Source organism: Columba livia, chromosome 5 (assembly GCF_036013475.1).
Source record: "Columba livia isolate bColLiv1 breed racing homer chromosome 5, bColLiv1.pat.W.v2, whole genome shotgun sequence".
In the NCBI taxonomy this organism is placed as follows: Eukaryota; Metazoa; Chordata; class Aves; order Columbiformes; family Columbidae; genus Columba; species Columba livia.
Window position 1 is genome coordinate 2,513,327 of NC_088606.1, and position 27,782 is coordinate 2,541,108.

The 27,782-nt window shown below is 54.0% G+C and overlaps 2 protein-coding genes across 3 annotated transcripts; one reads left to right on the forward strand and one right to left on the reverse strand.

The window, feature by feature from the left end:
- ARF6 (ADP ribosylation factor 6) lies at positions 1-3,961 on the forward strand. The gene is made up of 2 exons (XM_065063038.1): positions 1-172; positions 250-3,961. The coding sequence occupies exon 2, from the start codon at positions 534-536 to the stop codon at positions 1,059-1,061; it is 528 nt and encodes a 175-aa protein (XP_064919110.1). The 5' UTR covers positions 1-172; positions 250-533; the 3' UTR covers positions 1,062-3,961.
- Positions 1,500-27,006, reverse strand: VCPKMT (valosin containing protein lysine methyltransferase). Of its 2 annotated transcripts, XR_010472668.1 has the most exons (10): positions 26,755-27,006; positions 26,517-26,627; positions 26,270-26,342; positions 25,298-25,417; positions 23,959-24,063; positions 22,588-22,966; positions 20,358-20,485; positions 16,463-16,612; positions 9,976-12,909; positions 1,500-9,260 (listed from the first exon to the last, which is right to left on the reverse strand). XR_010472668.1 is itself a non-coding variant. In XM_065063037.1 (6 exons), the coding sequence occupies exons 1-6, from the start codon at positions 26,964-26,966 to the stop codon at positions 22,952-22,954; spliced, it is 636 nt and encodes a 211-aa protein (XP_064919109.1). In that variant the 5' UTR covers positions 26,967-27,006; the 3' UTR covers positions 22,558-22,951. The 2 variants fall into 2 exon arrangements, 1 of the variants encoding a protein (XP_064919109.1); XM_065063037.1 differs by lacking the exons at positions 1,500-9,260; positions 9,976-12,909; positions 16,463-16,612; positions 20,358-20,485 and having other exon boundaries at positions 22,558-22,966.
- Positions 27,007-27,782: the final 776 nt, after the last annotated feature.

The window sequence follows — 27,782 nt, forward strand, 5'->3', positions numbered from 1 at the left end:
GGTGGTGCCGTCGCGCGGCCCGGCGGGCGGGGCGGGGCCGCGGCGCGCAGGCGCGGTGGCGGCCGAGGGGAAGTGAGGCGGGCGCGCGCGGCGCCTTTTCCGGCGGCGCTGGCTGAGGGAGCGGCGCGGCGCGGAGCGGAGCCGGCCCGAGGTAGCCCCGCCGGGCCCTGAGGTAAACCCCGCCGGGCCCCCGCCCCGTCCCCGCCCGCTCCGCTGCTCTGTCTCACTCTCTCTCCGTCCCCTTCGCAGGCGGGAACGCGGAGCCGCCGCCCCTGAGCCGGCATCCATGAGCTGAGGCGCCGGGGCGGGAGCCAAAGGCAGGAGCCGGGCGGAGCCGCCGCCTCAGGCCCCGCGGAGCGCGGCCCCTGTTCCCCTCGCCCTCCTCGCCCCGCTCCTTCCGCGGCGCCCCATGCGCTGAGCCCCGCCCGCCCTCGCCGGACACTCGGCCCCGCTCGGGCCGCTCGGGTGGGTCCCGCTCGCCCTCCGCTTCCCCCCTCCTCCCCAAGCCCGGAGGCCCCTTGGATGCCGCCGAGATGGGCAAGGTGCTGTCCAAGATCTTCGGCAACAAGGAGATGCGGATCCTGATGCTGGGTCTGGACGCGGCGGGGAAAACCACCATCCTGTACAAACTGAAGCTGGGCCAGTCTGTCACCACCATCCCCACCGTGGGCTTCAACGTGGAGACGGTCACTTACAAAAACGTCAAGTTCAACGTGTGGGATGTGGGGGGCCAGGACAAGATCCGCCCGCTCTGGAGGCACTACTACACGGGCACGCAGGGGCTGATCTTCGTGGTGGACTGCGCCGATCGCGACCGCATCGACGAGGCCCGCCAGGAGCTGCACCGCATCATCAACGACCGGGAGATGCGGGACGCCATCATCCTCATCTTCGCCAACAAGCAGGACCTGCCCGATGCCATGAAACCCCACGAGATCCAGGAGAAACTGGGCCTGACCCGGATTAGGGATAGGAATTGGTACGTGCAGCCCTCCTGTGCTACTACAGGGGATGGACTCTATGAAGGGCTGACATGGTTAACGTCCAATTATAAATCCTAATGAGAGAATAACTATTTAGTCTACAAAGAATTAAAGAAAAAAAAAAATAACCCACATGGCTTTCCGGAAGAATGATTCTCTACTGAAAAGTAAAACAAAAGCATCCATAGGATTATGATCATCTTTCTCCAGTTACCGCCCTTTCCTTCTGCACACTGGACTGGATTCCTGTTTTAACTCTTCTTGCTTGGCGTTAGGATGCTCTAATCTCCGAATGTGACACGAACACAAGCACTAGATGCTATGGCAGACTTCCAGCAAACAGGGGAAAGACACATTGTAGACTTGCTAAGTAACTTTTTTTCGTTTGTTTGGGTTTTTTTCTCCTCTCGGTAGCCCTTAAGATGGTTTGATTATTTTGGGGGATGGTTGGGGGCGGGGTACCATTTTCAGTGTATGCTTTCTGGTTCTACTTTTTTCATTATATATATATATATATTTTTCCTCCTATCACTTGCTGTAGATTGCTACTTTTTTGCATTCACGCAGAATATGTTGGTAGGTCTACTTCATCTAGTAAACTGAAAATTATTGCTTAAAAATCAAACTGCAGTCTGTCTTTTTATATTAAGGACTTTTTTTAAAAAAAAAAAAAAAGTTCTGTTAATCTGTAACTAAATAGTGACTCTCAGTCTGTCTTCATATCTCAGACTAATAACGAAACGAATTCTTGCCTGCGGTGGCAGCGCGAATACCATTGTAACATGTTCAAAGTGCATTTCAGGCGCAGCGTCCGCCAGGTAATGTAAGAACCGCTTTGAAATGTCAGCTGTGAAGTTCTGAACCATACATCATGCATGAGAAGGGATGCAAATAAGTTCCCCATACTACATAGCAACCATATAGCAAATAAGGCAGGAATGATGTAATAGTTCCCGGGTAGATACTGTTCGGTTTTTGTCTTGCATTGCAAACTTCAAAAGACGTTTTAGCTGCAGTTTTTCCTACTGGTGTCAGTCTCCGATCCCATAGGTTCCTTCCAGACAACGCAGCAATAACGTGTAAGCATTGCAACAGGTTTTACTTCAAATCACGGACGTTTAGGTGAAAATCTAGCACTGACTTGCCTGTCTTGCGATCGAGGGGAGTTGCTCCCGTCTCAAGACAGTCTAAGGCGTCTAAATCTTAAAAAAGATTTCAGATTCTTTCTGAATTTCATCTCATGGAGGAAGAAATTGGGAGTTCTGTGCTAAGCTGTAACCGAGCCTGGTAATTCAGGCATCTGACTAAAGGCCATTTTGAGGAAATAAGTCTTTGCTTTAGTTTTCCAAGACTGGACTGAACTCGTCCGAGGAGTTGCCGTCTCTCTCGGTTGTTGCTGTGCTCCTGCGGGAAGGGAACTATGTTGGATGGCTGAAGCCCATTGAGTAACCAGAGCGGGGAGGAGAGAGAGAGAGAGAGAGAGAGTAAACGACTATGAATGTAAACTTCCATAATTAGTTCTTAAAGGGCAAGCAGCTCATTTGCCATATCGCAGTTTGCAGATGTGACTGGCAAAAAGAACCCCTTAAAAACTCCACCCACCCAGAACAAGTATTACTATAAAAACTCAAGTATTAGTGCTGGGTGTGAAAAACGTTAAAGCAGCTGGTTCTTATTCAGCCTTAAGGATTAACTTCAGATTTCCTCAAGGAGTTAAACTTGATTGGGGAATTCTAGGAATGTATGCTACAAAACCAGAAGAAAATGGCTATTTTTGTTTTCTTTCTTTAAATTTATTTTCCAGCTATATGAGTTTTACATGGAACTGGGGGCATTACACTACACTTCTGCAGTGTTGACTCCGCATGCTGAGGACATTGTACATGGAGCTCTTACCAAAGATTTATGGCAAGATAAAAATACTGAAATCGAATGCTTTGGACTACTTAAAAATTCCTTTAGAATACGGTTCCGAAAGATTTATCTCTATGTGGGTTGCAAATGGGACTGAATGGGTTCTTGGTGCTAGAAGATAGAGCATTGACTGAGTCTTCACAAGCGTAATGTAGAATAACTTAGATCTCAGCTCTAAAGAAGAGGTAAGATATTTTTTGTTCCTTTTTTTCACTCAAGGCTTTTTGCCACTGGAATATCATTGCTCTATTTTCTAGCTTTTTTCCTTTAAATTTTCTGTTGATGTAACTGAACAAACAGTGTGGTGGTATAAAGACTAAAAACACAAGAATATGGTTACTGTTTTCTTCTGGAGCATAAATAAAATAGCCAAGCACAAAGTAAATGCCTAAACTGGAAAACTTGAAGCTCTATTAATGGTTCTTGAACTTTCTTAAATCTATTCTCAGTCAACATGAAAACTTCAATAACTTCATTTCTCGTCTAAGTTGATTTACTGTGTTCTCAAGTGCTGGGGCAGACTTTGCGTTAAGTTGAATACACAATTTTGTATTTCCTTAGTGACTTTGTTATTCTGTTTTTGTAGGTGAAAGGAAACTGATTACGCTTCTGATTTTTTTTTTTAAGGTTTTTTTGGGGGGGAGGTGGGTGGGAAGGGGAGAAAAAAGTGGCTGAGACATGTGGCAGCGACTTCACAAATAAATGGCCATTGCTACTGAACAAAAGAGAAAAGGTTTCACTTTCCACATGTCCTTTATAGGCTGTAGCTGAACCTCACCGCCAACGGGTGGCTGTCAAGCCATCAACACAGCCTGCAGGATACAGGGGCAAATCTGTAAGAAATCCTATGATTTACAAGCTAATCTGGAGTTTTAAGTGCATCAATTTGTGTTCATGTGAATTTATGGAGTAAGTTTTGAATGGCGTTAATCGTGTCCGATAAGTGAATGAGTTTGTAGACTGTGATCTCCCTGACTAAAGTAAACAGGAATTTTGTGTTCTCAATATGGCTGTAGTGTTGGTAAAGAACTAATAAGCAGAAAATAAAGCAATTATACAGCGGAGCTCTCCTGGTATGTTACTTATATTTAATTACGAGAGAAACAGAAAGGGGCAATATGGAGCGTTCTGTGACATAAAGAGGTCTCTGTTCTGTATCGCACAGTTTTGAAAGCCTGTCTGTAATTCCTCGGGGACTCAGAGTAGTGACTATTTTTATAAGTGGAAAGGATGATACTTCTTTAATTCTCCCCACTTGCAGTTACCAACCTTGAGCAAACTTTAGTGTCGAGTTTACGTTGCCTGGGGAGGCGATGGGCTCCGGGAGCGGGCACGGAGGGCCCGGCGCTGCGCGGGACGGTGCCGCGCGTCACCGAGGAAATCACCTGGAAAGGGAAGAGTAAAAGCAGCGATGGACAAAAGGCTCGAGGGGTGCACAGGGGTGTTGGTGCACGTGAATTTGGTGCCTGAGCATGGCGCGGGAGCGGATGGAAGGACCGGGGCAGGTGCAGCGGGGCCGGGGGCGTGCGGGTCCTGCGGCAGCTGCTGTCCCACAGCCCCCGGAGAAGCAGCCGCCCCGCAGCGCCCGGCCCCGGTTCCACCTGTGGGGCTGCTGGGGCGGGGGCTCTGGTGGCACAGGGGACATTGGAGCAGCTCCCAGCACCCGGGGTGTGGGGCTGCGAGGAGCCGTCGCCTTGTTGCGGAGCTTTCAGGAATGTTCTTTACCCAGGTGGGGGTAACAGGGCGGTGGGTCCTGCAATCCTCTGCAAAAACCTTTTTAGTCCGGGGTATTTAGGCCAGGCTCTGTCTACCTGAATGTCAGTTAAGGGTGTGGCTGTGTAAATGAACTTACTCTGACTTAATTAAACTACTTGGGAGTTTGGAGACAAGGCTCCAGAAGAGTAAACTCGAGTCTCTTTTCATTGTAGTACTGAGTCATTTTTTGGAGTGTCAGCACTTATCGGTTTAAATCGGACCTTTGTTCCAGCAGGAGTTAGCGTGACTCCCTCCCCGAACCGCGCCGTGACTCACGCTCCTGCAGGATTTCTGCCACGGTCACGGGCCTCGTGGACAGGGTTTGGAAAAAAAACCCGCCGCCCCTAACTGGAAATTAACCCTGCCAATACAAGAGTCCTCGCAAAGCAACGTCCCTCGCTTTAGAACAAGAAAAATCAGTCGCGTCACCAAAACAGTTGCCTGCGAGATCTGGGATAACCGGTTGCTTCGCTGGTGGACCTGAGTGTTACTTCTTGTGTCACTGGGAATGGGAGAAGCAACCGCTGGGAGCGGAGAACTTGCTCCGGAGCGTGGAAGCTGCCTTGGCGTGGGCACCGTGACTCAGACCTCCCGCTAACGCCCGGCTGCGCTTTTTATCTTGGAGTTGTTTCTAATATCTGTCCAGCCCAAAGGGTTTGGTACGTGGAACCTGAAATCACTTTGGATTTGGCGCTGTCTGGAAACAAAGCCCTTTCCCCTCGCCTCTCGTGGGGCTGTAAGTAAGGGGCTGTCGAGTTTGTGCCACCTCCGCTCATAAACTCTGTTCCTCTCTGTCATCTTAAGCTCGACTTCGCCACCGACGCCGCTCAAGTCTTTAAGTTTCAAAACTATGTCTAAGCAGACGCCTTCAAGACTTCGGGCTGAGGTGGGTGACTCGAGCACCGCGATCCATCTCGCTTTCAAAATGCGGGGCAGTGTAATTTTAGCCCCGCCGTGGGTTCCGTGGGGCGACGAGTGAGTCAGAGCCCGAGTGCTCGGCCCCGGGAGCCGGTGGCAAAGGCGCCTTTTCATAGGCAGCAAAACGGGTCTGCGACGTGTGATGCAGGAAGTTGCTCCTCTTGCTTAAGAACAGGTATCTCTGGCCTCCTTAAAAAACAGAGGAGGGGAAAAAAAAAGAAGTGAAGATGTGAGTCATCTGCTGAGCTCTCCAGCCTCAGTCTCGCAGCGGTTGAACAGGCTCAGGCCCTCGCTTCGCCTCAAGAGGAGCGTTTTGCCTTCCAGAGGATGTGCTTCGCCCTGTTGTGGGTTTCTTTAGTCATATCTCTTAGGCTAGTGTTGTTAGAGAAAAAGGAATCAGGATTGAATGGGTGTCTGTTTCGTGAGAAGCAGAGATTGGTAATGCTTGAAAATTGATAACGCTTGGAAATCGATGGCACTTGAAACACCTTTCCATATTCAGCTGAGTGTAGGCTCGAGGGGGAACCGCCAGCAGCTCCCGGCTCAGGGCAGGTCCCCTTGTGCCCCAGCCGCCCGTCACACGTGGTGAAAACTCAGTCAGGGGTAAAAAGAGAAGAGAAGAAAGCTGAGGTGTGGATAAGGAGCTGAACTCCTGAGCTTGTTGCAGGGGCAGTGACCAGAACGGGTTCCTTGTTCCAAATGTAACGGGGGTGCCGCTGCCTGGGCCAGGTCCCATCCCCAAGTCTCTTTCCGATGGAGGGGAGGTTTTCTCTTTTGTCGTTGCAGGAGATGAAAACTTGTGGGAAGCTGCAGCAAAACACCGCGTTGTGTGCTGATATGGGGGGTTGACTGTTTTAGGGGAGCGCACTCGCTTTGCATTTTATGGGGGTAAAAGTGAAAGACCTCAAGACGCTCACGCTGTTCTGTTACAGGGGAGCGGGACAGATGGGGCGGGCTGGCTGGCTGCAGCAAGGGCAGCATCTTCCCAGCCTTAACTAGGACTATCTGAAAAGATTCTGTTGTTCGTGTGTTCAATTCTTGTCCATGAGGGTCCATCAGAAAAGGTGGAATGGGGCAGGTGGTCCCTGCCTCGATCGTCGTACTGGAGATGGAGTGGAGCGGAGGAAAGCGCGCAGGGCCGACACCAGCCCCGAAATACTTCTGGCCTTCATTTGAAGCTGATATTTGAGGAACAAACTCGTTACACGAAGGGTGGGAGCTCAATGGGTTTGCTTCCAGGTGGATCTGACAGCGGCCCCGGCGCCGGCAACTTCTCCCTCGGAGCAGCGTTTGCTTGGCGCGCTGCCTCGGGAGACTTTGCACTTTGCAAGCACGGAACGTGGGGCTGCGTAGTCCTCGTGCTGTTAATATTTGCTATTTTTGCCCCGAGGAGCTTTCTCCCTTTTCCCTTTGAAAGCGGGGGGCTGTTAACTCTCAGCGGCCGCCCGTCAGCAGAGCGAGGTGCGCTTATCCCATTAGCTTAACATCTGCCAGAACGCCCTTTCCCCACAGGGGCTGGATTAGGCTGGAACTGACCCAGCTCTTCGGGAAGCTTTTCCTATGGCGTCCTTGTGCCTTTCAATCCGCTGCTTTAACCGTAACCAAACCCAGCGCCCATCTCGCACCGCGGGGCCGGAAGCTTTTGTGAGCAAAGCAGTGATTTGGCTCTACCTTTCCCCCCAAAGCGCGTCTGAGTGTTCAAATTGCATCGTGTTTAAATGTTCGAATTGTATGCGACATATCACGTACGTACTCATATTTTTGATCTAAAGGGTTGTTTTGGCTGCAATGACTGGGCTGGTTTTCACATCAGCGCTGAAAATAAAAGCCTTTAAGGGGGCGGCGAGGGGCAGCAGCGGGACGGCCGCCCCTGGAGCGCTGGATTGCTTCTTGCCGCCCGATACGAAGCTTTGGAACAAGCTTCCCCAGCACCTGCTGGCTGGAAAAGGAGCCAAGCTCAGCGAGGGCCGCTCTCAAAGTCGCTGCATTGTGGAAGACGTTGAGTCGCCGCCAACGAGCTGTCCCTGGATCTCGCCCCGGCTCATCTTACAACCTTGGACCAGTTAATGAATTCAAAGTCCTCCAGCCCTTGCCTCAAGCATCTTGAGTATGTGGTGTGTGTGAGCTGGGGCCGCTGTCACCCTGGGGTGCTCCTGCCGGTGTCCTGCAGCTGCAAAGGCACCTTTGTGCCCCCGACCCGCTCCTGGCCACGTTTGCTGCAGCTTTCTGGCCCTCTGTAGCAAGGGATGGGGATATTTCAGACCAAGGCCGTGATAAGTTCTCCCCTAAGTAATGCTATCTGCAGCCCCGCAGCTGCAATCTCAGCATCTCAGCTCCCGCCTCACCTGTTTGGCTGATACCTAATGAAGAAATCACATGCATTTTTCCCCTTGATATGAGGTTATGCTCTTAAACACGGTACCGAAGCTTCCCAGCTTTTCTTTCCATCATGGTCCTTATTAATGATTGATGAAGGGGGCTGCATCTATGCAGATGAGCTGCAGCTTTGCCGCTTTGAAGTCACCTATGGGTTTCCCTTACCCGAGGTCACAGCTCGAACCCCCTTGCTCCAATGCTGCTTGCTTTTGCTCACGGTCACCAAAACAAAGGGGCTGCACATCTCCTTCCCCTCTTCCAGGTGTTCCAGCTCTTGGTCCTCCCAGAAATGCTCCGAGTAGTGAAACTGGTTGATCACGTTGCCGCTGGAGCGTTGGCATCCGAGCGGGATCTGTGGGTTAACTCGTTCTGCCCGGTGTTTGCCGACTTGATGCATTATGTAGAGCCCGGGCTGCTCTCGGGAAAACTGGAGCTTCCCAACACTCGAGGGTTTTATGAATGGATGTCTCTCTGAAGCTCGCAGCTTCCTCCTCTCTTGGATTGCTAATGAATCGCAGGCTGCTTAATGCACCTGGAATATTTTTCCCATAGTGTGGAGAGGTTTAGGGCGAGCAGGCTCACTCTGAGCTCCAACCCACCTCCCAGCGACCGTCTTCAAAAAAAAAGAAGGTGCTATTTAAAGCATTGGATCTGGGGATGTATTTAACATCTACCAACTCCCTGGCATCCCCAGGTTGCCAAAAACATTCACGGTGGCACCAGGGGAGGCTCCAGGACAGCCGCGCCGTGGCTGCGTGGGCACAACCAGCCTGTTCCCAAACCTGCAGTTCAAGCCGGGGCGCTTGCAGATGACAGATAGGGAGGGTGAGGTGACTAATGAAGAATAAATATCCTGTTGCGCCCTCCTCGTAGGCAGCGATGTCTCAACATGCTAATGGCAGATACGGAGGCAAGAGGGGGGCACAGCTGGTTCTATCAGCCCTGGTTTTGTTTTGCCTCTGGGTTTAGGAGATAATGGGGAAATCAAAAGCTCTGGTGGCTGGGATGGTGTTGGAGGCGGCACAAGATGGGGAAAGGATGGGTGGAGGGTGGTGGGGACGGGAGGGTGACACGCACCGGGCAGAGAGGCAGAGCAGCGCCGTGGGGAAGGCTCTGTCTTCCTCAAAGGGGTTTATTTCCATTGTTTTCAATGGCAAAACCCGGATTACTGCATCCTTTCTCATACCGCAATAACACCTTTGAGTTTACGCCGGTGGAGGCGTTCGCAGGGGCATCAGGGCCGAGATGACGATTCTCCATCTTCTCTGATTTTTTTCAAGGTACTGCAGAGTTGTTGTTGTCAAAGCCTGTTCCCTGTTTTGGAAACATAATTGAAATTATGCAAATGCCGGTGCAGCACCAGCGAGTGACGTGCTGAACACGGCACCGCTCGGACGCAAAGCTGATTTAGCACAAACCCCGCGCTGGTTGGGGGAGACTGGGGGCTCAGCCCCGCTCCTGCCACAGCTCCCAGTCCCACCAGTATCTCATCCTGCTCCGATGATGCTCAGGGCAAAGCGCCGAGCTCCCTGTGTTCACGCTGAGACACCCAGTAGCACTCCAAGATCAGCGAGTCCAACCATAACCCACCCCCAGCACTGCCCCGTGTCCTGAGAACCTCATGTCCGTCTGTCCAACCCTCCAGGGCTGGTGACTCCAGCACTGCCCTGGGCAGCCTGTTCCAATGTTTGACAACCCTTTCTGGGAAGAAATTGTTCCTTATATCAAGCATAAACCCGCCCTGGTGCAACTTGAGGCCATTCGCTCTTGTCCTATTGCTTGTTACTTGGGAGAACAGATCAACACCCTCCTGGCTCCAAGCTCCTTTCAGGCAGTTCAGAGATCAGAAGGTCTCCCCTCAGCTCCTGTTCTCCAGCTGAACCCCCCAGGTCCCTCAGCCGCTCCATCACACTTGTGCTCCAGCCCCTCACCAGCTCCGTTCCCTTCTCTCCACTCGCTCCAGCACCTCAAGGCCTTTCTTGGTGTGAGGGGCCCAAAGCCAACCCCAGGATTCGAGGTCTGGCCTCACCTGTATTGGAGCAGCGACACCGGGTGGGTGATGCTGCTCTCAGCCACCCTTTGGCTTCGCATCCCAGCCACGGTGGTCGGTGACAGAAGAGGGGACAGGCAAAGTCTGGGCTCAGGGAAGACGCCGGTGTGGTGGCATCTTACTGGTGTGGTGGCATCTTACTGGTGCTCATGGTGCAGGATCCCAGGCGGGTTTGCAGATGCACAAAGTCCTGCAGAGACATTTGCAAGAGGAAGGAGGATTTTGCCAAAATAAAAGCACTTCCCCCCCACACCCATCCAGGCCTTTCCAACTGCGCGTCCCTCAGCGGTTCCTCTTTTAGCACCGCAGCTCCTAAAACAGGAAAGTGTTGACTGCAGCTTTTCTGGAGGCGGCCGCGCTCCCGCGTCGGTTCACGCGCGGCTTTGCCCCAGCCCTCCTTCCCGCTGCGGTTCCGAGGCTGAGTGCGATCTTTTCCGGTCTGATCGCACGGCTGAGGAATGTATGTGCATGTACAGTGTGTCTGGAGTAAGTTCTGTGCCAACAGGGAGGCTTTTGAGAGCAGAATGGGGGGAAAGTGATGCCCAAGTTGCTGCTTCCCCCGGTTCCCGTTGGGTTTGTGATGTGGATGGGGGCTGCTCCATCCTGGCCTCGCTGTGGGGGCGCATCAGTGATTTCAGCCTCTCCACGGTCCATAAAACCTTTGCCAACTGGAACAAAAATATTAAATGCGGTTGGCTCGGAAGGTAATGCCAGCTAATAAATAAACGGGGTTGGGAAAAAAACCCAAACAACAGGCAATCCAGCGTCACAAACAAGCGTGTCATTCAGTGCTCCCTACGAGACACCGCGGAGGGTGACGATAGTAATTAAGAAAGCAATTAATGCTAGAAATGAAGCTGCCTCCCGAAGACGGGAGGAAACGCAGACTCCAGCTGTGCTGGCATCGCTGGTCCTGGCAAAGTCCGTGCGGGACGGGGATGCCGCACGAGGCGCGTTCGTGGGCTCGGGGTCCGGGTTTTAGGAGAAGCAGCTGGCGGGGGTCTCGGCATCCCCGGTGTTGGGGGGATCGGTGCCGCACGTTCCTCCCCAGCAAACGGCTGCTGGAGGAGCGGGAGGACCGGCAGCTCTCCCCGCCAGCTGCTGCGTCAGCTTGGAGCTCTCGTTAAAAAGAGCTGGATGATGTTTCTGCAGCAGAGCCAACATCTAACGCGCTTCACTTGGCTGCGGTGCGCACGTGGGGCCGTGGTCGGGCACGGCGGGGTGCAAAATGCCTGGAAATGTAGATCTAAGCTAGATCTAAAGCCAGCGGCAGCCGAGCAGGGACGTGGTGGGGACACACACGACCCTTTCTGCACCCGCTCCCGGCCGTGGGTGTCCGTCTGGTTTTATATGCACATCTACCAACACAATGTCCTGCTGGCAACAACATGCAAATACGAGAGCTCCCAGAAATGTTCATTTCCCCCTTTTCATGCTGTAAATGAAAGAATATATATATATATATATATGTATATATGCACACAAATATTGCAGAGGTTTTTATATATATATATATATATATATAAATAAATTGCAAAGGTTTATCAATGCTGGTGTTCAACAGACCCCCAGCTAAAAGCATCCCAGTCTCGGGACGTCTGCAGAGCAGCTGGTACTGTGCCAGAGGAGATGGGGATGTTGGTGAACCGGGACCCAAGAGCCCAACCGCGTCCTGCACCAATTCCCCAAACCCACGGCCAGTGACACTTCTTATGACCCACTGTTTAACTCCAGAGCAAAACCTTTGCTCTCAAGCCACAGCACCCCCTTTTTTGCTTAATCTTTACGCTGCGAGGGGCGTCACGGCATGAACAAGCGCTCTGCCGCAGCTCCGGGGGTTTTGGGGGTAGACACACCAGCCTTGCTGGGTTTGTGGGGGACTCAGGGGCTGGATCTGGGTGCTTCTGTCCTTTCTTTACGCGAGTGTGAAGCCTTGGGAACAACCCTGCCATCTCAGCATCCCTCATCTTCCCAAAATATCCCCTCTGCAGAGCTCTCCCAGCCAGCTCTGACCGCCCTGACAGCTTCTGCAGGGCGTTGCCTGCCTGAATTATACATAACACTTGCGTTTGGGGTGTTCTTTTTCTTTTTGGAAGGAAATACAGCTATGGCCTTGCTTCCTTCTCCCAAACCAAGACCTAAAAGTGTGTGTACATCTGCAAATATTTGGCACATCTGCAGCAGGGTCACAGGGGGCTGGATCAGAGTTTTCTGGTTGGGACAAGGTTTCGCTTTTGTTTTCCAGAGGCTGCAAAGTTGGCAGTGGGGAGGTGATTGATGCTGGAGGCTGTGAGAGCTACAGGGGACCTGAGAAAACCCCAAGGGATCCCACGGGGAGGGCAGCGGCGAGTTCTCCGTGTGGTTTTACACCCAGCATGAGTTCAGGCTCCTGGGCAGCACGTCGTGTAAAAACGCAGGTTTTTTTCCCCAAAAAAAGGGTGCGTGGCAAGGAGACATCGGTGGGGCTCAAATCTCAGCGCCGCAAAGCCAGAGAGCAAACACCTGCACCCGCAGTCGCGCTGCTCCTCAATAAACCACGTCCCCGTGACGCCGACGGGTGTAGATTAACCAGAAGGTCAATATTGACCCACGTCCCGCGGTCGGGAGGCTGACGGTGCCCGTTTGCCCCCTTGGCAAAGCTCCGCTGGGAACGACGGCACCGTGGTGACCTCGAGGAGCATCGTCTGTGCCGAAACCCCCGTTGGGGTGGGGGGTAGAGTTTTGTTTCAGGCACGGCCGGGCTGACACCCCAAAAATCCACCCGCGGGAGGGTTTTGTCTCACAGCAAACCAGAGCGATACCGAGTTTTCCTGATGTTTTCCCCAGCTGTTCAGCGTTGGAGGGAAATCACATCGGCGTGCTTTCCTCATTAACCGCCGTCATATTTTCCAGCCAGAGCCTTGGTGTGCAGCGCTGTAAATTAGAGTTATTTTCCTTTCTCAGCTGAGGTTGCTTAAGGAGGTTTGATTGAATGGGGTGCCGGCAAACCCCCATTTCCCACCCGTGACCCTGCAGAAGCGCAAGGATGCTCCATCTCCCCTGTTCCCCCAACACATCTTCCCTTCTTTTATCTCTCAAATGCATCTTAAATATAAACCACAGCTAAAACGAAAGCAGGAAGGTCGGTGGAGCCGGTAGCGCCCGTGGGATGTGGTTCACAAGCTTGTTGTACCCAGGGGATGCTGTGATCCCCCCGTACCAACCGACTGGTTCGGACGTAGAAAGATAATCCACCGAGCCCAGGAGCAACCCCAAATTTCGGCACAAGGCTCGGCCGACAGTGTTCCAGCAGCGTGAGAAGGTAGACTGTGATTTGCATGGCCAGATCACAAGTTGCTTGTAAAGGATGTGACCTAATTCAAGTTTCGGCTCATTTCAATGTGATTTTCATAGTCACACGGGGTGTTTTTTGGGAGCCGTACAACCGGCTGTTTCGAGCTCGGAAGAGGAGAAAATACCTAAATTGCTCTTGGGTCCCTCCCCAAAATTCACTCCCCGTCATGAAGGTGATGCTCCCAATCTTTGCTGGTTGACCAGAGGCTGCAAGAGCTGGAAAATGAATTATTTTGGGGGATGTGTGTGTTGGGTTGGAAACATTTTGCATCCCGGTTCCTGTGGTTTGTGGTGTGGAAGGCGACCTGGTTCTCCCACCCCGCTTCCCGGCGTGCCCTAAATCCGGCCATACGGCCGGATTTAGGGCACGCCGGGAAGCGGGGTGGGAGATAATGGGGTGAAATGGCATCCCCATGGACCAACCATCCCCCCCATCGCTCAGTTTCGGTTCTTACACAAGACGCCTCCAGCCAAGGTCCCATCACACCCCATTAACCCATCAGAGCTCCCAAGCACAAGGCGACACCAACCAGGAGGCTTTTAAACCCCAATAAATATCACTTTAAATCTTAATTTTCCCCCATAGGGATGTCTATTCACCGGGGAGGGCATCCCGGGTGGGTTTTTTGGCTGGATAAGCGTTTCCCTGTTGCTATGGTAAGGGTGAGAGCTGGGAATTTTTGTGTGTTGGTAAATCCAACCCGTTCTGCACGGCTGATTTGCCCTCCAATTAAGGGCATTCTTCACTTCCCCTTGCAATTAGCATAAAGAAAACCAATTAACTCCCGTACGGTGGAGGCCAAGCACCACTTTCCACAGCCTAAACCTGCCTTTCGATACAGTCAAAAAAACCTGTTGACAAAAGACATTTATCAGACCAAAAGCAAACCCCACACTGGTGTGTGTTGGAGCCCCGTCCCTATGGGAAAACCTGGGTTTGCCCCCTGGTGAATCATTCTCTTGGCTTTGCCAAACCCTGCTGATGTTGGGGTTTGGGTGCAAACTGGGGATCTGGGTGTTAAAGGGAATTTCTTGAAGTTTCCTGATCATCCTTGCAGCGTTTTCCTACTTAAAAAGGGCCCCAAGAAAGATGGGGACAGAGTTTGTAGCAGGGCCTGTTGCGATAGGACAAGAAGTGATGGTTTTAAATTAAAAGAGGGGAGATTCAGGCTGGATAGAATGAAATTGTTGTCCCTGAGGGTGGTGAGAGCCTGGCCCAGGTTGGCCAGAGAGGTGGTGGATGAACCATCCCTGGAGACATCCCAGGCCAGGCTGGACGGGGCTCTGAGCAACCTGAGCTGGTGAAGATGTCCCTGTCATGGCAGGGGGGGCACTGGGGGAGCTTGAATGTCCCTTCACCCCAAACCACCCTGTGATTCTATGCTCCTCAGGCCTGTTGGCACTAGTGTGTCCCCCCACCATCTCTCCGGGCTGTGCAATGCCTGCTGTGCCACTCGCTTTGCTGAGCACCCAGAGCAGAACACGGGTGGGCACAAAGGGCCGCTCTGCTCCCCCGGTCCCCTCTGCCACCCGTTCTCCTGTTTTCCACCCCGAAGCCGCTGGGATCCAGGCGTGGGCTCGGCCGCGGGGTTTTACCATCACAACGTGCACGCCCGGGCGGCTCCGCCTGCAATCCCCGCCATGAGGTGCGGCAGGTATTACCTGTTCCCAGACTGCTCCAACTTGCCCTGCACGGCTCCGGCCATCCCCAGCAGCTCCCCCAGGCCCCCGCAGGTGAATTTGGGGCTGGCAACACCAGGGTGCCGGCTGCTGCTTCTGCCAGCAGTGGTTTTACCACCCTGGGCAGCAGGGACCATCTGTGGTTTATCTCCAATCTCCCAAAATAAATATAGGAGAACCTTCCTGGTGGGAGAAGACGGTGATGCCGCATGGAGATGAGGAGTGACCAGGCTCCCACAGCACCGCCATGTCCCCCGGATTTGCCCCCTGCGATTCCTCGTCACAACACATCAAATTTGCCTGACTGATGCTCCACCTCTGGGGACACCCCGGGTGGCCCTGGCCCACGGCGGTGACTTCAATCTACCACGCTACACCATGATCACAGCTTCACCGGCTTCTCCTGAATTTCGGTTTCCCAGAAGGAAAAGTTCCCCAACTGTTTTATCTGCTCCTGGAGGACCTGGCGCCCTCCTCAGGTCCAGCATTGCCCCAAATCCCAAGTGCTCCCACCCAGCGGGATGGGTGGCCACCCGCCATCTCCCCGCTCCAATGTTCTCCGCTCCAGCGGGGGTCCCCATTTGCTTTAGAGACCCCAGGAGGGGCAGGATCTGACCCTGCAGGGATGGTCAACACCGCATCTAAACAGGCTCAAAAAGGGCTGCAGGGAGGATATATCTGGTCACTATTAAGCACCCCAGGGAAAGGGCGGCTCTGTGGTTTGCTAGCGCCTAATGGGTGGGTGTCGGGAGCTGCTGGGGGGGCGCAGCCCCATCCCATCGCTCGGTGTCAGACAGAACAGCCCCCATCATGCAAAGGTGCCCAGAGCATCTTTCATCCCAGCACCGAGCCCTGAGCATGAGCAGGGACTGGAGGTTTGTCCACAGAGGGGGTGAACCCCATGGCTCCCTGTCCCCGAGGGCCACCCGCGACGCTGTGACAAGCGATTACACCGACACGGCATCAGACCCCGTCCGTCAGCCCCCACCAATAATCCCCCGGGGACAAAAGACCCCGAGGGCAGCTCCTGCCTCCACCAGTAATTCCTCCCCTGCACCCTAATCCCCGTCCCTTCTGTCACAGCAGCCAAATCCAATTAACCGTGCAGCGATGACAACCCGCCTCCCGGCGCGGCGGGCGTTCAAACAGACCCGGCAGCCCGTGGGGGGTCCCCTGGGGACGGGTGCTGCGGGGTGCCACCCCTGGGGCTGGAGAGGAGCACCCCAGCCCTTTGGTGGGGTTTATTCCCCAAAAAAAGGACATTCTGACAGCCAGCCAGGTAGCCCCACAGCAGGGATCGTATGGGACCCATGGCTGTTGCTTGGTTTTTGGTCATTTTCCCGGTTGGCTTGGCCATGCCACTGGCTTCCAAACGGCAGTGGTACGATGGCCATCACACCCACACGGGTCCCAATTGCCCTTTGAAACCCGACAGTCGTTTGCAGGGACTCACCACAAGTCTCCAGGCTCCATTTCACGCATCTGGATGCAGAGGAAGATGCTCTGGTCCTCATCCAAGCCGGCACAGGGGATGGCAGTGGGTGGGAATGATGCTCTCCGACCCGGCCGTGCTCCCAAGGCCACCGATGGCTTTTCCCACCACCTAGTTTGCCAAAAAATAAAAGAAAAAGGTTTATGATGGAAGTACCGCAACTATGGGATGGCCCCGATGAACCCCCATCAGGAACAGGGTGCAGTCAGATGAACAGCCAAAATGTTTGTATTTGCAGCTTTCATCAGGGCAGCGATGGAGATGAAAGCTGCAAGTTCAGGACACAAAAATGAGGTATTTTGGGGACAGCTGAAGCTTGTGGGATGGAAAGGAGGAGCGGTGCAACAGGAAACAGGGCACAAAGGCAGCACGGCGCTGGGAGGGGGTTTGGTGGGGATGTGTCACGAGGGAGACACTGATTTTCTGGGCACAGACCTGGGGAAAATGTGTATAAACGATGGTTGGACTCAGGCGGCCGCAGAAACGCTGGGCAGTGCCTTGAATGAAGTGGAGAAGTGCAGGGGCAGCAGCTGACCCCGAGGGGACGGGCTGAGCCGGCCAGGGGACGGCTGAGGGTGACATGTTGGCCGCCGGCCGCTGCTCCAGGACCTGAGCTAATGTTTAGCTTTGGACAGTGCCAAGTTGTCCACGGGGCAAAGGAGGACGAGGGCAGGAGACCCGTGCGGTGCCTGGGGCCAGCGCTCTGCCTCCCGCCTGGGCTCCGGATGGGATGGGTGCCATTGCTGGGTGTAATTTCTAACGATTTGGTCTCGGTTTAGGATATCTGCTGACAAGGCCTTGCTGTGCTCAGCTCAGCTCTTCATATAACGCTCAGACCTTCCTGACTTATTTATTCCCCTGTGCTGGGCACTGGGGAGGCCAAACCTCAAATCCTGGGGTCAGTGTTGGGCCCCCCAGGACAAGAAAGGCCTTGAGGTGCTGGAGCGAGTGGAGAGAAGGGAACGGAGCTGGTGAGGGGCTGGAGCACAAGTGTGATGGAGCGGCTGAGGGACCTGGGGGGTTCAGCTGGAGAACAGGAGCTGAGGGGAGACCTTCTGATCTCTGAACTGCCTGAAAGGAGCTTGGAGCCAGGGGGGTGTTGATCTGTTCTCCCAAGTAACAAGCAATAGGACAAGAGCGAATGGCCTCAAGTTGCACTAGGGCAGGTTTATACTTGATATAAGGAACAATTTCTTCCAGAAAGGGTTGTCAAACATTGGAACAGGCTGCCCAGGGCAGTGCTGGAGTCACCATCCCTGGAGGGCTGGACAGACGGACATGAGGTTCTCAGGACACGGGGCAGTGCCAGGGGTGGGTTAACACTTGGGCTCGATGATCTTGAGGGTCTTTTCCAACCAAAATGATTCTATGATTCTATTATATTCCCAGCACACTGGGCTCCAGAGGGGTGTTCACAGGGGCTGCAGTAAGAGGACATGATGGAAAGGACGAGGAGCCCGGTGGCACCGCTGACAAGGCTGCAAAAGCATCCCCAGCGCTGGCACGGAGCTGAGCGTGTCCCGCTAGCCTGGATAACCCGCCCTGGGAGGCTCTTCGTCCCTATTTAAACCCCCCTCTCCTGGGATGTTATTAAGGACGTGCCTATTAAACAGCTCCGTGTCACTTCGGTGCGGTTTGCCCCTGTCACCTCCTCCCCAGCATCTCTGGTTTCACCACGTCCATGTGCTTCCCCTCCATCCCCATCACCTTTACTCTGCAACATCCCAGACTTTTACATTTTGAGTTTTGCTTTGACGGGCAGTTTTGCACAATAACATTTTCCAATCCCAGATTATTCTAATGACACCGCCAAAGAGCTAAAAATAGGAAAAAGGCATTTTCTGCTTCCCCCCCAGCAGGCGCTGCCGGGAGCGTGGGGACGGCGCCAGGAGCCGCCGAGGTGTTTGCGGAGAGCGTTTGGAGAGGATCACACCTCCCCTTTCCTTTCCCAGCCGTGGAGCTTTAAATATCTGGCCCAAATCCACATGAGCCTGTAGCTGTTTAACTCCTTCTTTGCATTCAAATCAAAAGGAAATTGAGCACTCAAATCAGGGCTGCTGAGGAAACGGGGCGGTGGGTGTGAAAGCCCCTTGGGAGCTTCTGTGTGTTGTGGGGCCAGGAAGGACCAAATCATAGAATCACAGGGTGGTTTGGGTTGAAGGGATCTTAAAGATCACTTAGATCCCACCCCTGCCATGAGCAGGGACATCTTCAGCAGCTCAGGTTGCTCAGAGCCCCGTCCAGCCTGGCCTGGGATGTCTCCAGGGATGGTTCATCCACCACCTCTCTGGCCAACCTGGGCCAGGCTCTCACCACCCTCAGGGACAACAATTTCTTCCTCATGTGCAGCCTGAATCTCCCTCCTTTAGTTTAAAACCATCACCCCTTGTCCTATCACAACAGGCCCTGCTCAAAAGTCTGTCCCCATCTTTCTTGGGGCACGTTCCTCCTGGGGAGGTGACGGCTGCCCTGCCGCACACCGGCACTGCGCTGGACAGGAGCAGCTCGGCCCAGCCACGAGATGCATGAGTCAGAGGTTTTGGGCACAATGGGAAGTGCGGGCTCAGCGGGACGGGGACGTGCCGGGACGGGGACACAGCGAGACGGGGCCGTGAGGCTGCTGGGCGCTTGAGCTAAACCTCCTCTCGCAGAAGCAGTGGGAAGCTAAGTGGCTTTTGCCCGGCCAAGAGAGGAAGGAAACGGGTGAACTCATGGCGGTGTGTGCGGAGAAGGACGTGCCACACGTCCTGCTGTCCTGTCGGCACGGGGCTGCTGGCCCTTCCCAGCAGGAGACCAGCGACCGCATCCCAGCTCCACAAGAGTCGTCTCCAGCCCAGCTGCTTCCCCACGGCATCCCCACCTCCCTCCCGCCACTGCTGCCTTCTCCCTCTTCAAGAAAAGGAAAAAGCAAAGCAAATCCAGGAGTGCAAGAGGAATAAAAACATAGCCAAGCCAAAGCAGGAGCCCTGCATCGCCACCCACCCGAGTCACCCCGACAAGCTCTCTGCTGCCCTCACAGCCCACGCGGGAGCTCGCGGGGGCAGAAATAATTGGCACGGGCTAATTACAGACATGAAGATGGGGGTGCTGCTCGCAGCATCAGACACACAGGCCCTGCAGCACATGGCGATGGGAGAAACATCCCCCGGCAAAGCTGGGTGCATCAGCCGCTCATCCCAAGGGGCAGCGGGAAGCATCCTCCAGAAATGGCTCCAAAGGCCAAAAAACATTTACCAGAATTGCAGCTGCTGCTTTCTCTGCTCATCAGCATCTTCCTTCCCTTTCCCACGGGATGGTGGCTGGGAGGAGAAGGGGATGTTTGGAAGAGGCAGCACGGACCATCTGCGCCGTCACCCTGCAAGGCCTGGGTGACCCAAGGGCTGGGAGCACCCGAACACTCGTCCTCACGCCGTGGTTCCCCCCAGCGCAGGAGCAGGCACTCGCTGGCCTCTTTGTTGCAAAAAACCTCACTGGTTGCTCAGCAGCAGCAAATAAACTCACTTCTATGTTTCAGGATGTGAAAGGAGATAACTGCTGGACCACGAGACGGAGCTCCCAGGGCGGGGGGCAGGGAGTTCTCAGCACATTGAACTGACAGCATTTCGGGAGGTGAAGGCGGGGGAAAGGCTGCATCCCTCTCCCTGCATCCTACACACCACGAAAGTGTGTGACACTGATGAAACCGTCCCCTGCCACCCCCTCGTGGGACCGTCCCTGCAGCGCACACCGGGACAACACCCACATGGGCACCGCTCGGGCGCCGCCACCGAGGAGCAGCAGCAGTTTCTAAAGGGAAAATCCATTTGTTCAGGATTACAAGCCACAGAAAATGATTCTAGAGCTGCGGAGGACAGACCTTCCCAAGCGAAGCCACCAGCGCCGTGGGATGCGTGGGCGCAGGTCCTGGCCCCACACAATCCATGGGGACTCTGCAGCAGCGACGGGGGACGCGCAGGAATTGTCACCCCATGTCCCATCCTCTTCCTAGCAGAGAAAAAAAGAATAAACCCAGAGCATTGAGGGCAAGTCTCTCGAGGTCCCACAGGTTTCTGAGCTGTGTCGTGACTCATATTGCGACAAGAAGCGATCAGCCATTCCTGCGGCTGGTGCTGAGCGGGCAGCAAATGCCGTGCTCCATCACTGCACCCAAGCGCCCTCGCTCTTGCTCTAAATGGAAGCGAAAGCTGCATCAGCTGTCATGGCAGAGTCAGCAGCCCAGCAAGGCCCCAGTGGGACACAGGACGGCGGCACAGCCATCGGTGTCACTGAGATGCCGGTGTCACCAGAGGGACCAGGCAGGAACAAGGCACCCAGCACGGCTGCGGTGTGACCCGAGCGTGAAATCACCCGCGGCCTCCGCGCCTGCAAACCCACAGCGTCAGCCGTGGCTCGAGCTGCTGCTCAAACTATTCCAGAAAATTGTCCATTATTTGAGCGCCAAACTCCCCAGTCTCCCCAACATCTCCAGCTGTGACCTGTGACTCCGAACCGGCACAGGGAGGTTTGCTGCTCTCTCCTGCGAGGGTGATGTGGGTGATGTTCTCCCCGAGGGGACAGAGCTGGGACAAAAAGCCAATGGGGACAAATGGGACAGGTGAGGGAGCGGTGAGGCCGGCTGGAAGCAGAACCAGTGTCTTCCTCAAGCACCATTTTCCATTAAGGCCCCACATGAAGAGCAGTAATCCCAGCAGCCACCTGCCCTATAGCCACCTTCTCCCCAGCCACCATGCAGAGATCCTGACCCCCTTTCCAAAAGTCTTTTTTCCCCCAAAAAAGCAGCCGTTTCACCCAGTGGCTCCGGGGCCGAGCTGCAGAGGCGGCAGCTGCGCGCACATGGCCACCCAGGTTCTCGGCGGTTTCCTCTTCCCCAGCGGCGGCAGGAGCGGTTGGGTTTGACTTCCCCCTCGCAGCAGGTGCAGGCGGTGACAAGATGGCGCAGGGGGGTGACAGGACCCGGCTGTGCCCCCACCAAGGTCCCTGTTGCCCAATGATGTTCACAACTTGAGCATCACAGGCCTGAGGTCGAGGGCGGTTGGCAGCTGCGCAAGGGGAGAAGCACAGCAACTTCCGCCCTTTTTTCTTCCGAGATCCGAAATCGCACACCCCGTAGATAAAATACAACGACTCTGTTGGCACGAAACCCCTGAGAAACGTTGCTCCCGCTCCTGGGGGTCTGCGGGCAGTGAGGACGCTGCACCCGCAGCGAGATGCTCCAGCCAACGGCACCGCTCTCGCTCCACCCTCCCTGCGGACACTCCTCTGAACGAGGTTCCAGCAGGGAAGCCGTGCTGGTGCAAACACACCAGTAAATACCTTCCTGCAGGCCACCGGCTAATTAAGGAGCTCTTTTCATTAACAAGTGAACAAATAATGTGTGCGGTTACGACAAATTACATTCTCGCTTTGCCACGTGATCGCTCATCAGCGCTGTTGTGCTTCGCAAGCCAGGGCAGCGTTTTATGGAGTGTGAAGTTTGCGAGGAACGTTCTTACTGGAAATAAAGGAGCCCCAGCTCAGGGCAGCGCCTGCAAACAGGCTCCCCCAACCCCAACAGCCGAGTTTTGAGAAAACCCAGCAGATTTAGCTTAAATATTGAGGTTTCTGAAGCAGGGAGCACTGGTGCTGCACGCAGCGTGAACGAGACGCTCAGGGAAGCAGCCGCTGTCATCCGGGCTGTGCAGCAGCTCTGTCGCAGCAAAGCCAGTGTCACAGCAGAGCCACCGTCACCACGGCCGCTCCCACTACACAGCAAAGCGAGATTTCCTTTCAAACCAAACCTCAAAGCCACCACTGTGCAGTAACGGTGAGGAATACCAACAGCTACAACAAACTTGTGCACCAGAATCGTTTGGTGTCGAAATGTAACGCTGCAGATCCTTGTACCAGCAAAGCGCAGGTGGAATTAAAAGGAAGAACAATTTGGTGGAGGAACCACCTGTGTTCTCTGTGCAGCACGTACCATCAGAACATCCCGGATGAGACACCCAGGACCTCTGCACCACCGAAGGGGCACAAACCACAGGCTAAAAAACCAAACCCACCATCCGAGACCCATCCCAAGTGCAAAAGTTTTATTGTGCGGCTACCTGGGGCTGCAGGATAGACCCCGCTCGCGGCTTTCTCCTCACAGAGCCGTCGGTTCTGTGTCCTGGGATCTGCTCCGCGAGCGCTGGGGAGCGCAGGGAAGCAGAACAGGCGCCCAGCACGGCTCCGGGGGAAGCTCTGGTTCCTTTTTCTGCCTCGGCCTGCAGGCATCAGCAGCTCAAGTCTGTCCTGGTGGAACGAGGCCGCTTCTGGAGCCTCACGCCAAGTCCACGGTCGCGAAGCCGTTTTCTGCAGATGAGTCACAAACCACAGCGCAGACGGTCCCCCTGCGGTGTTATTCTACCCCCTCGCCCTCTTCTCCAGAGCTCTGCTGGCTGCCAGAGGACAGATAATGTGGTCAGAACCTCATGACGGAAAACTCTGCAAAGAGATTAAAAAAATATCTTAAAAAAGCGTATCGATTTTTAAGTGGGCCGTTTTTGTTTAAGCACCGGGCCCACACGTTGTGTCAGCACAATACGCAAAAGACTTTCTAGACGCATAACTGTCTGCTCCATCAATTAACCGAAAAAATTATCTACCCAACTGTGACGGGTGCTAAGTACCAGCTCGAGAGAGAGGATTTGGGGAGAGGACTGTACAGTGGGGATACAGTAATAAACCAGCAATGGGCTTGTTATTTTTATTACTTTGGTGCCTCAAAACGGTGTTTCAGGGTCAGTTCAGAGCTTCACCCCTGGAACGCTCACACCACGCCCAATAAACAGCAGCTCTGGGAACCCAGCAGCTGGTTCACAGTATCACAGTATGTTTGGGATTGGAAGGGCCCTGGAAAGCTCATCCAGTGCAATCCCCCCATGGAGCAGGAACACCCAGATGAGGTTACACAGGAAGGTGTCCAGGCGGGTTGGAATGTCTGCACAGAAGGAGACTCCACAACCCCCTGGGCAGCCTGGGCCAGGCTCTGCCACCCTCACCAGGAACAAGTTGCTTCTCAAATTTAAGTGGAACCTCTTCTGTTCCAGTTTGAACCCATTGCCCCTTGTCCTGTCACTGGTTGTCACCAGAAGAGCCTGGCTCCATCCTCCTGACACTCCCCCTTTCCATATTGATCCCCAGGAATGAGTCCCCCCTCAGTCTCCTCTTGTCCAGCTCCAGAGCCCCAGCTCCCTCAGCCTTTCCTCACACGGGAGATGCTCCACTCCCTTCAGCATCTTGGTGGCTGCGCTGGACTCTCTCCAGCAGTTCCCTGTCCTGCTGGAACTGAGGGGCCACAGCTGGACACAATATTCCAGGTGTGGTCTCCCCAGGGCAGAGCAGAGGGGCAGGAGAACCTCTCTGACCTACTGACCACCCCCTTCTAACCCACCCCAGGTACCATTGGCTTCCTGGCCACAAGGGCACAGACCCACCGTTTGCTTCCTGTGGATGTTCACGATGTGAATGTCCTCGCTGCGATACTCCTCGTCGTGCTTCTCCAGGGGAATTCTTTCCAGCTCAAAGTCCGTCTGAAGCAGCTGGTGATCAGAGGACACGCAAAACTGAACGCAATCCAAATGACACCGACCGCCCTTTTCAATTAAGCTCATTCAGCTGAAAAGCTCCCACAATATATGGCACGAGGACAGGGAGCCTCAGGGGGCTGGAACCACCGCGCTCCGGCCATTCCACTAAAGGCCCCTACAAACTGTGCAGCACACTGACCCTCGTTTTAACCACTACAGACATCTTGCAACATTTAATAAAAACCAAAACCTTGTGATAAAACATTTGGCTTCGTCCGATCTCCACGCTGCTGAGCCAAACCACAGCACCTGCTGTGTCTGCCAACCCTCTCGACTGCAGGGGGGAAAACAAAACAAAGCTAAAAAAACCCAGCATCGACTCCACCGTGTGCTCAGATTAACCTGGCTGAACCCTGGCAAGCTAAGGAAGGAAATCAACTACAAGCACACAGAAATCATCCAGAAACACCCACACCTATTGTGTTTATTGTGGGAGCGGCACCTCCCCAGAGCAGCCAGGCCCCCGCAAGAGTGCAGGCTAATTGTCAAAAGGTGCTTTTATTAACACGTACTAATCACCCTGGAATTCTTGCCTTCCCCTTTTTTGTAGCAGTGTTATTATGTACACAAGGGCAGCTCGTACGCAGCGCAGAGTTAAATCCTGCACTGACCGTCATCCCCACAACCTCAGGAGGGATTTGGCTGTTACCCATGTTCCTTGTCTTCACCTGCACAGAAGATACAGCTGGGCTATTGAATTATATCATTTATTAACGCTCTCTTTGTAGAGAGGGGAAATTAGTGCAAAAGCATCCACATCACTTAGCAGGGAGTCCTGAACTCCGGTTTGATTTTGACAGATATTGCCTCGCATACCGTGGCCCTTCGGCAAATCTGGAAGGTGTCGCAAGCCAGAGAGGTTTTTAACAGCCAACGCAAGTCCGGCTGCCTGGATCAAAAGCATCAATCCAGTTAAGATTAGTAAAGCGAGAAAGGTTAGTTTGACCTTTTGAGAGAAGGAAAACTCAGTAAGCGTCCAGAAAAGCCTCCGCTGGTAAGCTGGACAATAACTTCAAGAGTCACCATCCAAATTTTCTGCTCCATCTAAACGTGCTTCTCCTGCTACAAACTCGACTTTGTGCAGTCAGCCCGGATTCGTATGAGTAGCAACTCCCACTGACGTTCAGCCGATCCAATACAAAGCTGCTTTCCTCGTGTTCAAAAAGCGCATGTTTCCAACACTTACCTCAAAGTATTTTCTCTCAATTTCAGGGTTCTTTCCCATCGTCCTCTGTTCGTAACAGCACAGGACACACGTGTCAGGGCCCGTGAGGTCTTTCAGCGTCTTCAGTAACGGTTCCAACGACTGCCCAAAAGAGGTTAAACTTTATTTCACTAGTACGATACCTTCTAGCTACAAAGAGTCTTCACCCAAGAGAGAAGTTTCCAGTTTTGCTTTCTGGGGAGTTATTTTTAGTGCTTTATCTAGGACAAAAGGAACATGGGGCCAAGCTGGGAAGCTGAGGAGAAAGTGAGACTGCACAGGAGTTTCGCAGTCTGACCAAAACCGAACCAGCACCAAACCCCCCACTGCCGAGCGGGCGATTCCTTGAGGCGCACAACGACTGTCGCTTGATGTGACTGAAAAGCAAGACCTTCCTCAGTTGTTCTTGGAAAACGGCTCAGATCCAGACCACCATGCACAGGAACAGGACCACGTGCAGGCGCAGGGGGCTACAAAACCACCAACGGGGCACCAGGACACGGCATTTTTTGGGGCATTCCCCCTTTTCTGCAGCTCCCGTTAGCTCCATCCTTGAGAGCTGCAGCCCAGGACATGGGGCAGATTCACAGCAGCCGCTTGGCTGGGACGTGATTTCTCCCTCTCCCTTGCCAAGGGAAGCGTGATGAGAACCCAAGCAGTGCCCACAGGGCACTGTTAATGTCATCCACCGATGCGCTAAGACAGTAACACCGATATCACTCACAACGTTTTGCTTTACACTCCGTTCCCAACACAAAAAAAGTTCCCCCCACTATTAAGTGATTTTTAAAAATATAGAAGAGTCCTTGGCCGAATGTCAAGTGGCCGCAAACTGGTTAAAAATACCTTTTTCAGCCTGGTTCTACACATTCCTATAACCCACGGGGACCAAACATTAAACCCTCACCCTTCCCAGGGAAACTTTGGACACGGGTTGTGCAAAGTCTCATTTACCTCCTCGTAGTAAATGCAATCAGCCATCAGTATATAATCAGGGGGAGGCTGGAATTCTGTCACATCTTCACCCCTAAAAAGAAGAAAAGGATGAAAAACTTCAGTAATAATAAAACAAGGAGGACTGAGCATAAAGTTTGCTATGTTCTGATACTGAGCTTCACTTTCAAAGCGGCGTTTTCAAGTGCACTGGGTGATTTAACAAAGCGAGAAGATTTGAACAGGAGCAGTAAAGGATCATACAAACCATTTCAGTACCTTGGCTCGGACTGACCCTGTCACCAGATGTTTGTTGTTTTCTATATTCACCCTCAGCAGCTCCTGTAGCTCCTCCAGGTCCGTGACCGTCACGTCTGCCCTGGAACACACACGGCGGGGGGTTACAGACCAACCCAGCCCCCACAAACACACATTTATAAGGTTTCACGTGGAGAATATAATAAATAAGGATGAGAGGTGAGGAAACGCGGGGCGGGCGCGCTCACCCCAGCGTGGCCGCCATGATGCCCACGGCGCCGGTGCCGGCGCCCAGTTCCAGGACATGGCGGTGGGCGAGGGGGCAGCTGCCGGTCTCCAGGAACTTGGCGAGCACCAGCGCCGCGTCCCACACCACGCAGCCCACGCCGCCCCTCGCCCGCTGCTCCAGCCGCAGGGCCGGCCCGGCCCGCCGCTCCAGCTCCCGCACGAAGCCCGCCATGGCCGCACCGAGCCGGCGCGGCGCCTCCTCCGGGGCGGACCCGCTCGGGGAAATGGCGGCGCCGGCACTGAGGCGATGGGGGCTCCCGCCGCCCCCGCCCCTGGATGGCACAAACCCCCTCGGGAGCGGGCTAAACCGCTCCATAACCCTTCCTGACCAAGTCTTTGTGAAGTGTATAAAAGTACACTGAGAGCTACACAGAAAAAATGAGTTTTTAGTGCTTGCTGGCAGCACTGGGGATCTTATTTCTGCTCATAAATATCTCAGGGTGGGTGTCAGAGGATGGACCGGACTGTGTTCAGTGGTGCCCAATGACAGGGTGAGGGGCAACGGGCACAGACTGAAACACGGGAGGGTCCATCTGAACATGAGGAGAAACTTGTTTGCTGGGAGGTGCCAGAGCCTGGCCCAGGCTGCCCAGAGCGGGTGTGGAGTCTCCTGCTCTGAGACATTCAAACCCCCTGGACCCACCTGTGTGATCTGCTCTGTGACCCTGCGGGAGCAGGGGGGGTGGACTGGGGGATCTCCAACCCAAAACACTGTGATTCTGTAAAGCTGCAGCATTAACTGGCCGGTTTGTTGCACGTGGGAATCCCAGAGTGTCAGGGGTTGGAAGGGCCCTGGAAAGCTCATCCAGTGCAATCCCCCCATGGAGCAGGAGCACCCAGATGAGGTTACACAGGAAGGTGTCCAGGCGGGTTGGAATGTCTGCACAGAAGGAGACTCCACAACCCCCCTGGGCAGCCTGGGCCAGGCTCTGCCACCCTCACCGGGAACAAGTTGCTTCTCATATTTCAGTGGAACCTTCCATGTTCC

Coding starts and splice junctions, on each gene's coding strand:
- ARF6 (XM_065063038.1), top strand. CDS start 534: ATGGGCAAGGTGCTGTCCAAGATCTTCGGCAACAAGGAGATGCGGATC.
- VCPKMT (XM_065063037.1), bottom strand. CDS start 26,966: ATGGCGGGCTTCGTGCGGGAGCTGGAGCGGCGGGCCGGGCCGGCCCTG. Junction 26,343..26,516: donor CGAGCCAAGGTACTGAAATG/GTTTGTATGATC, acceptor TCTTCTTTTTAG/GGGTGAAGATGTGACAGAAT. Junction 25,418..26,269: donor ATTGCATTTACTACGAGGAG/GTAAATGAGACT, acceptor TCTTTTGGGCAG/TCGTTGGAACCGTTACTGAA.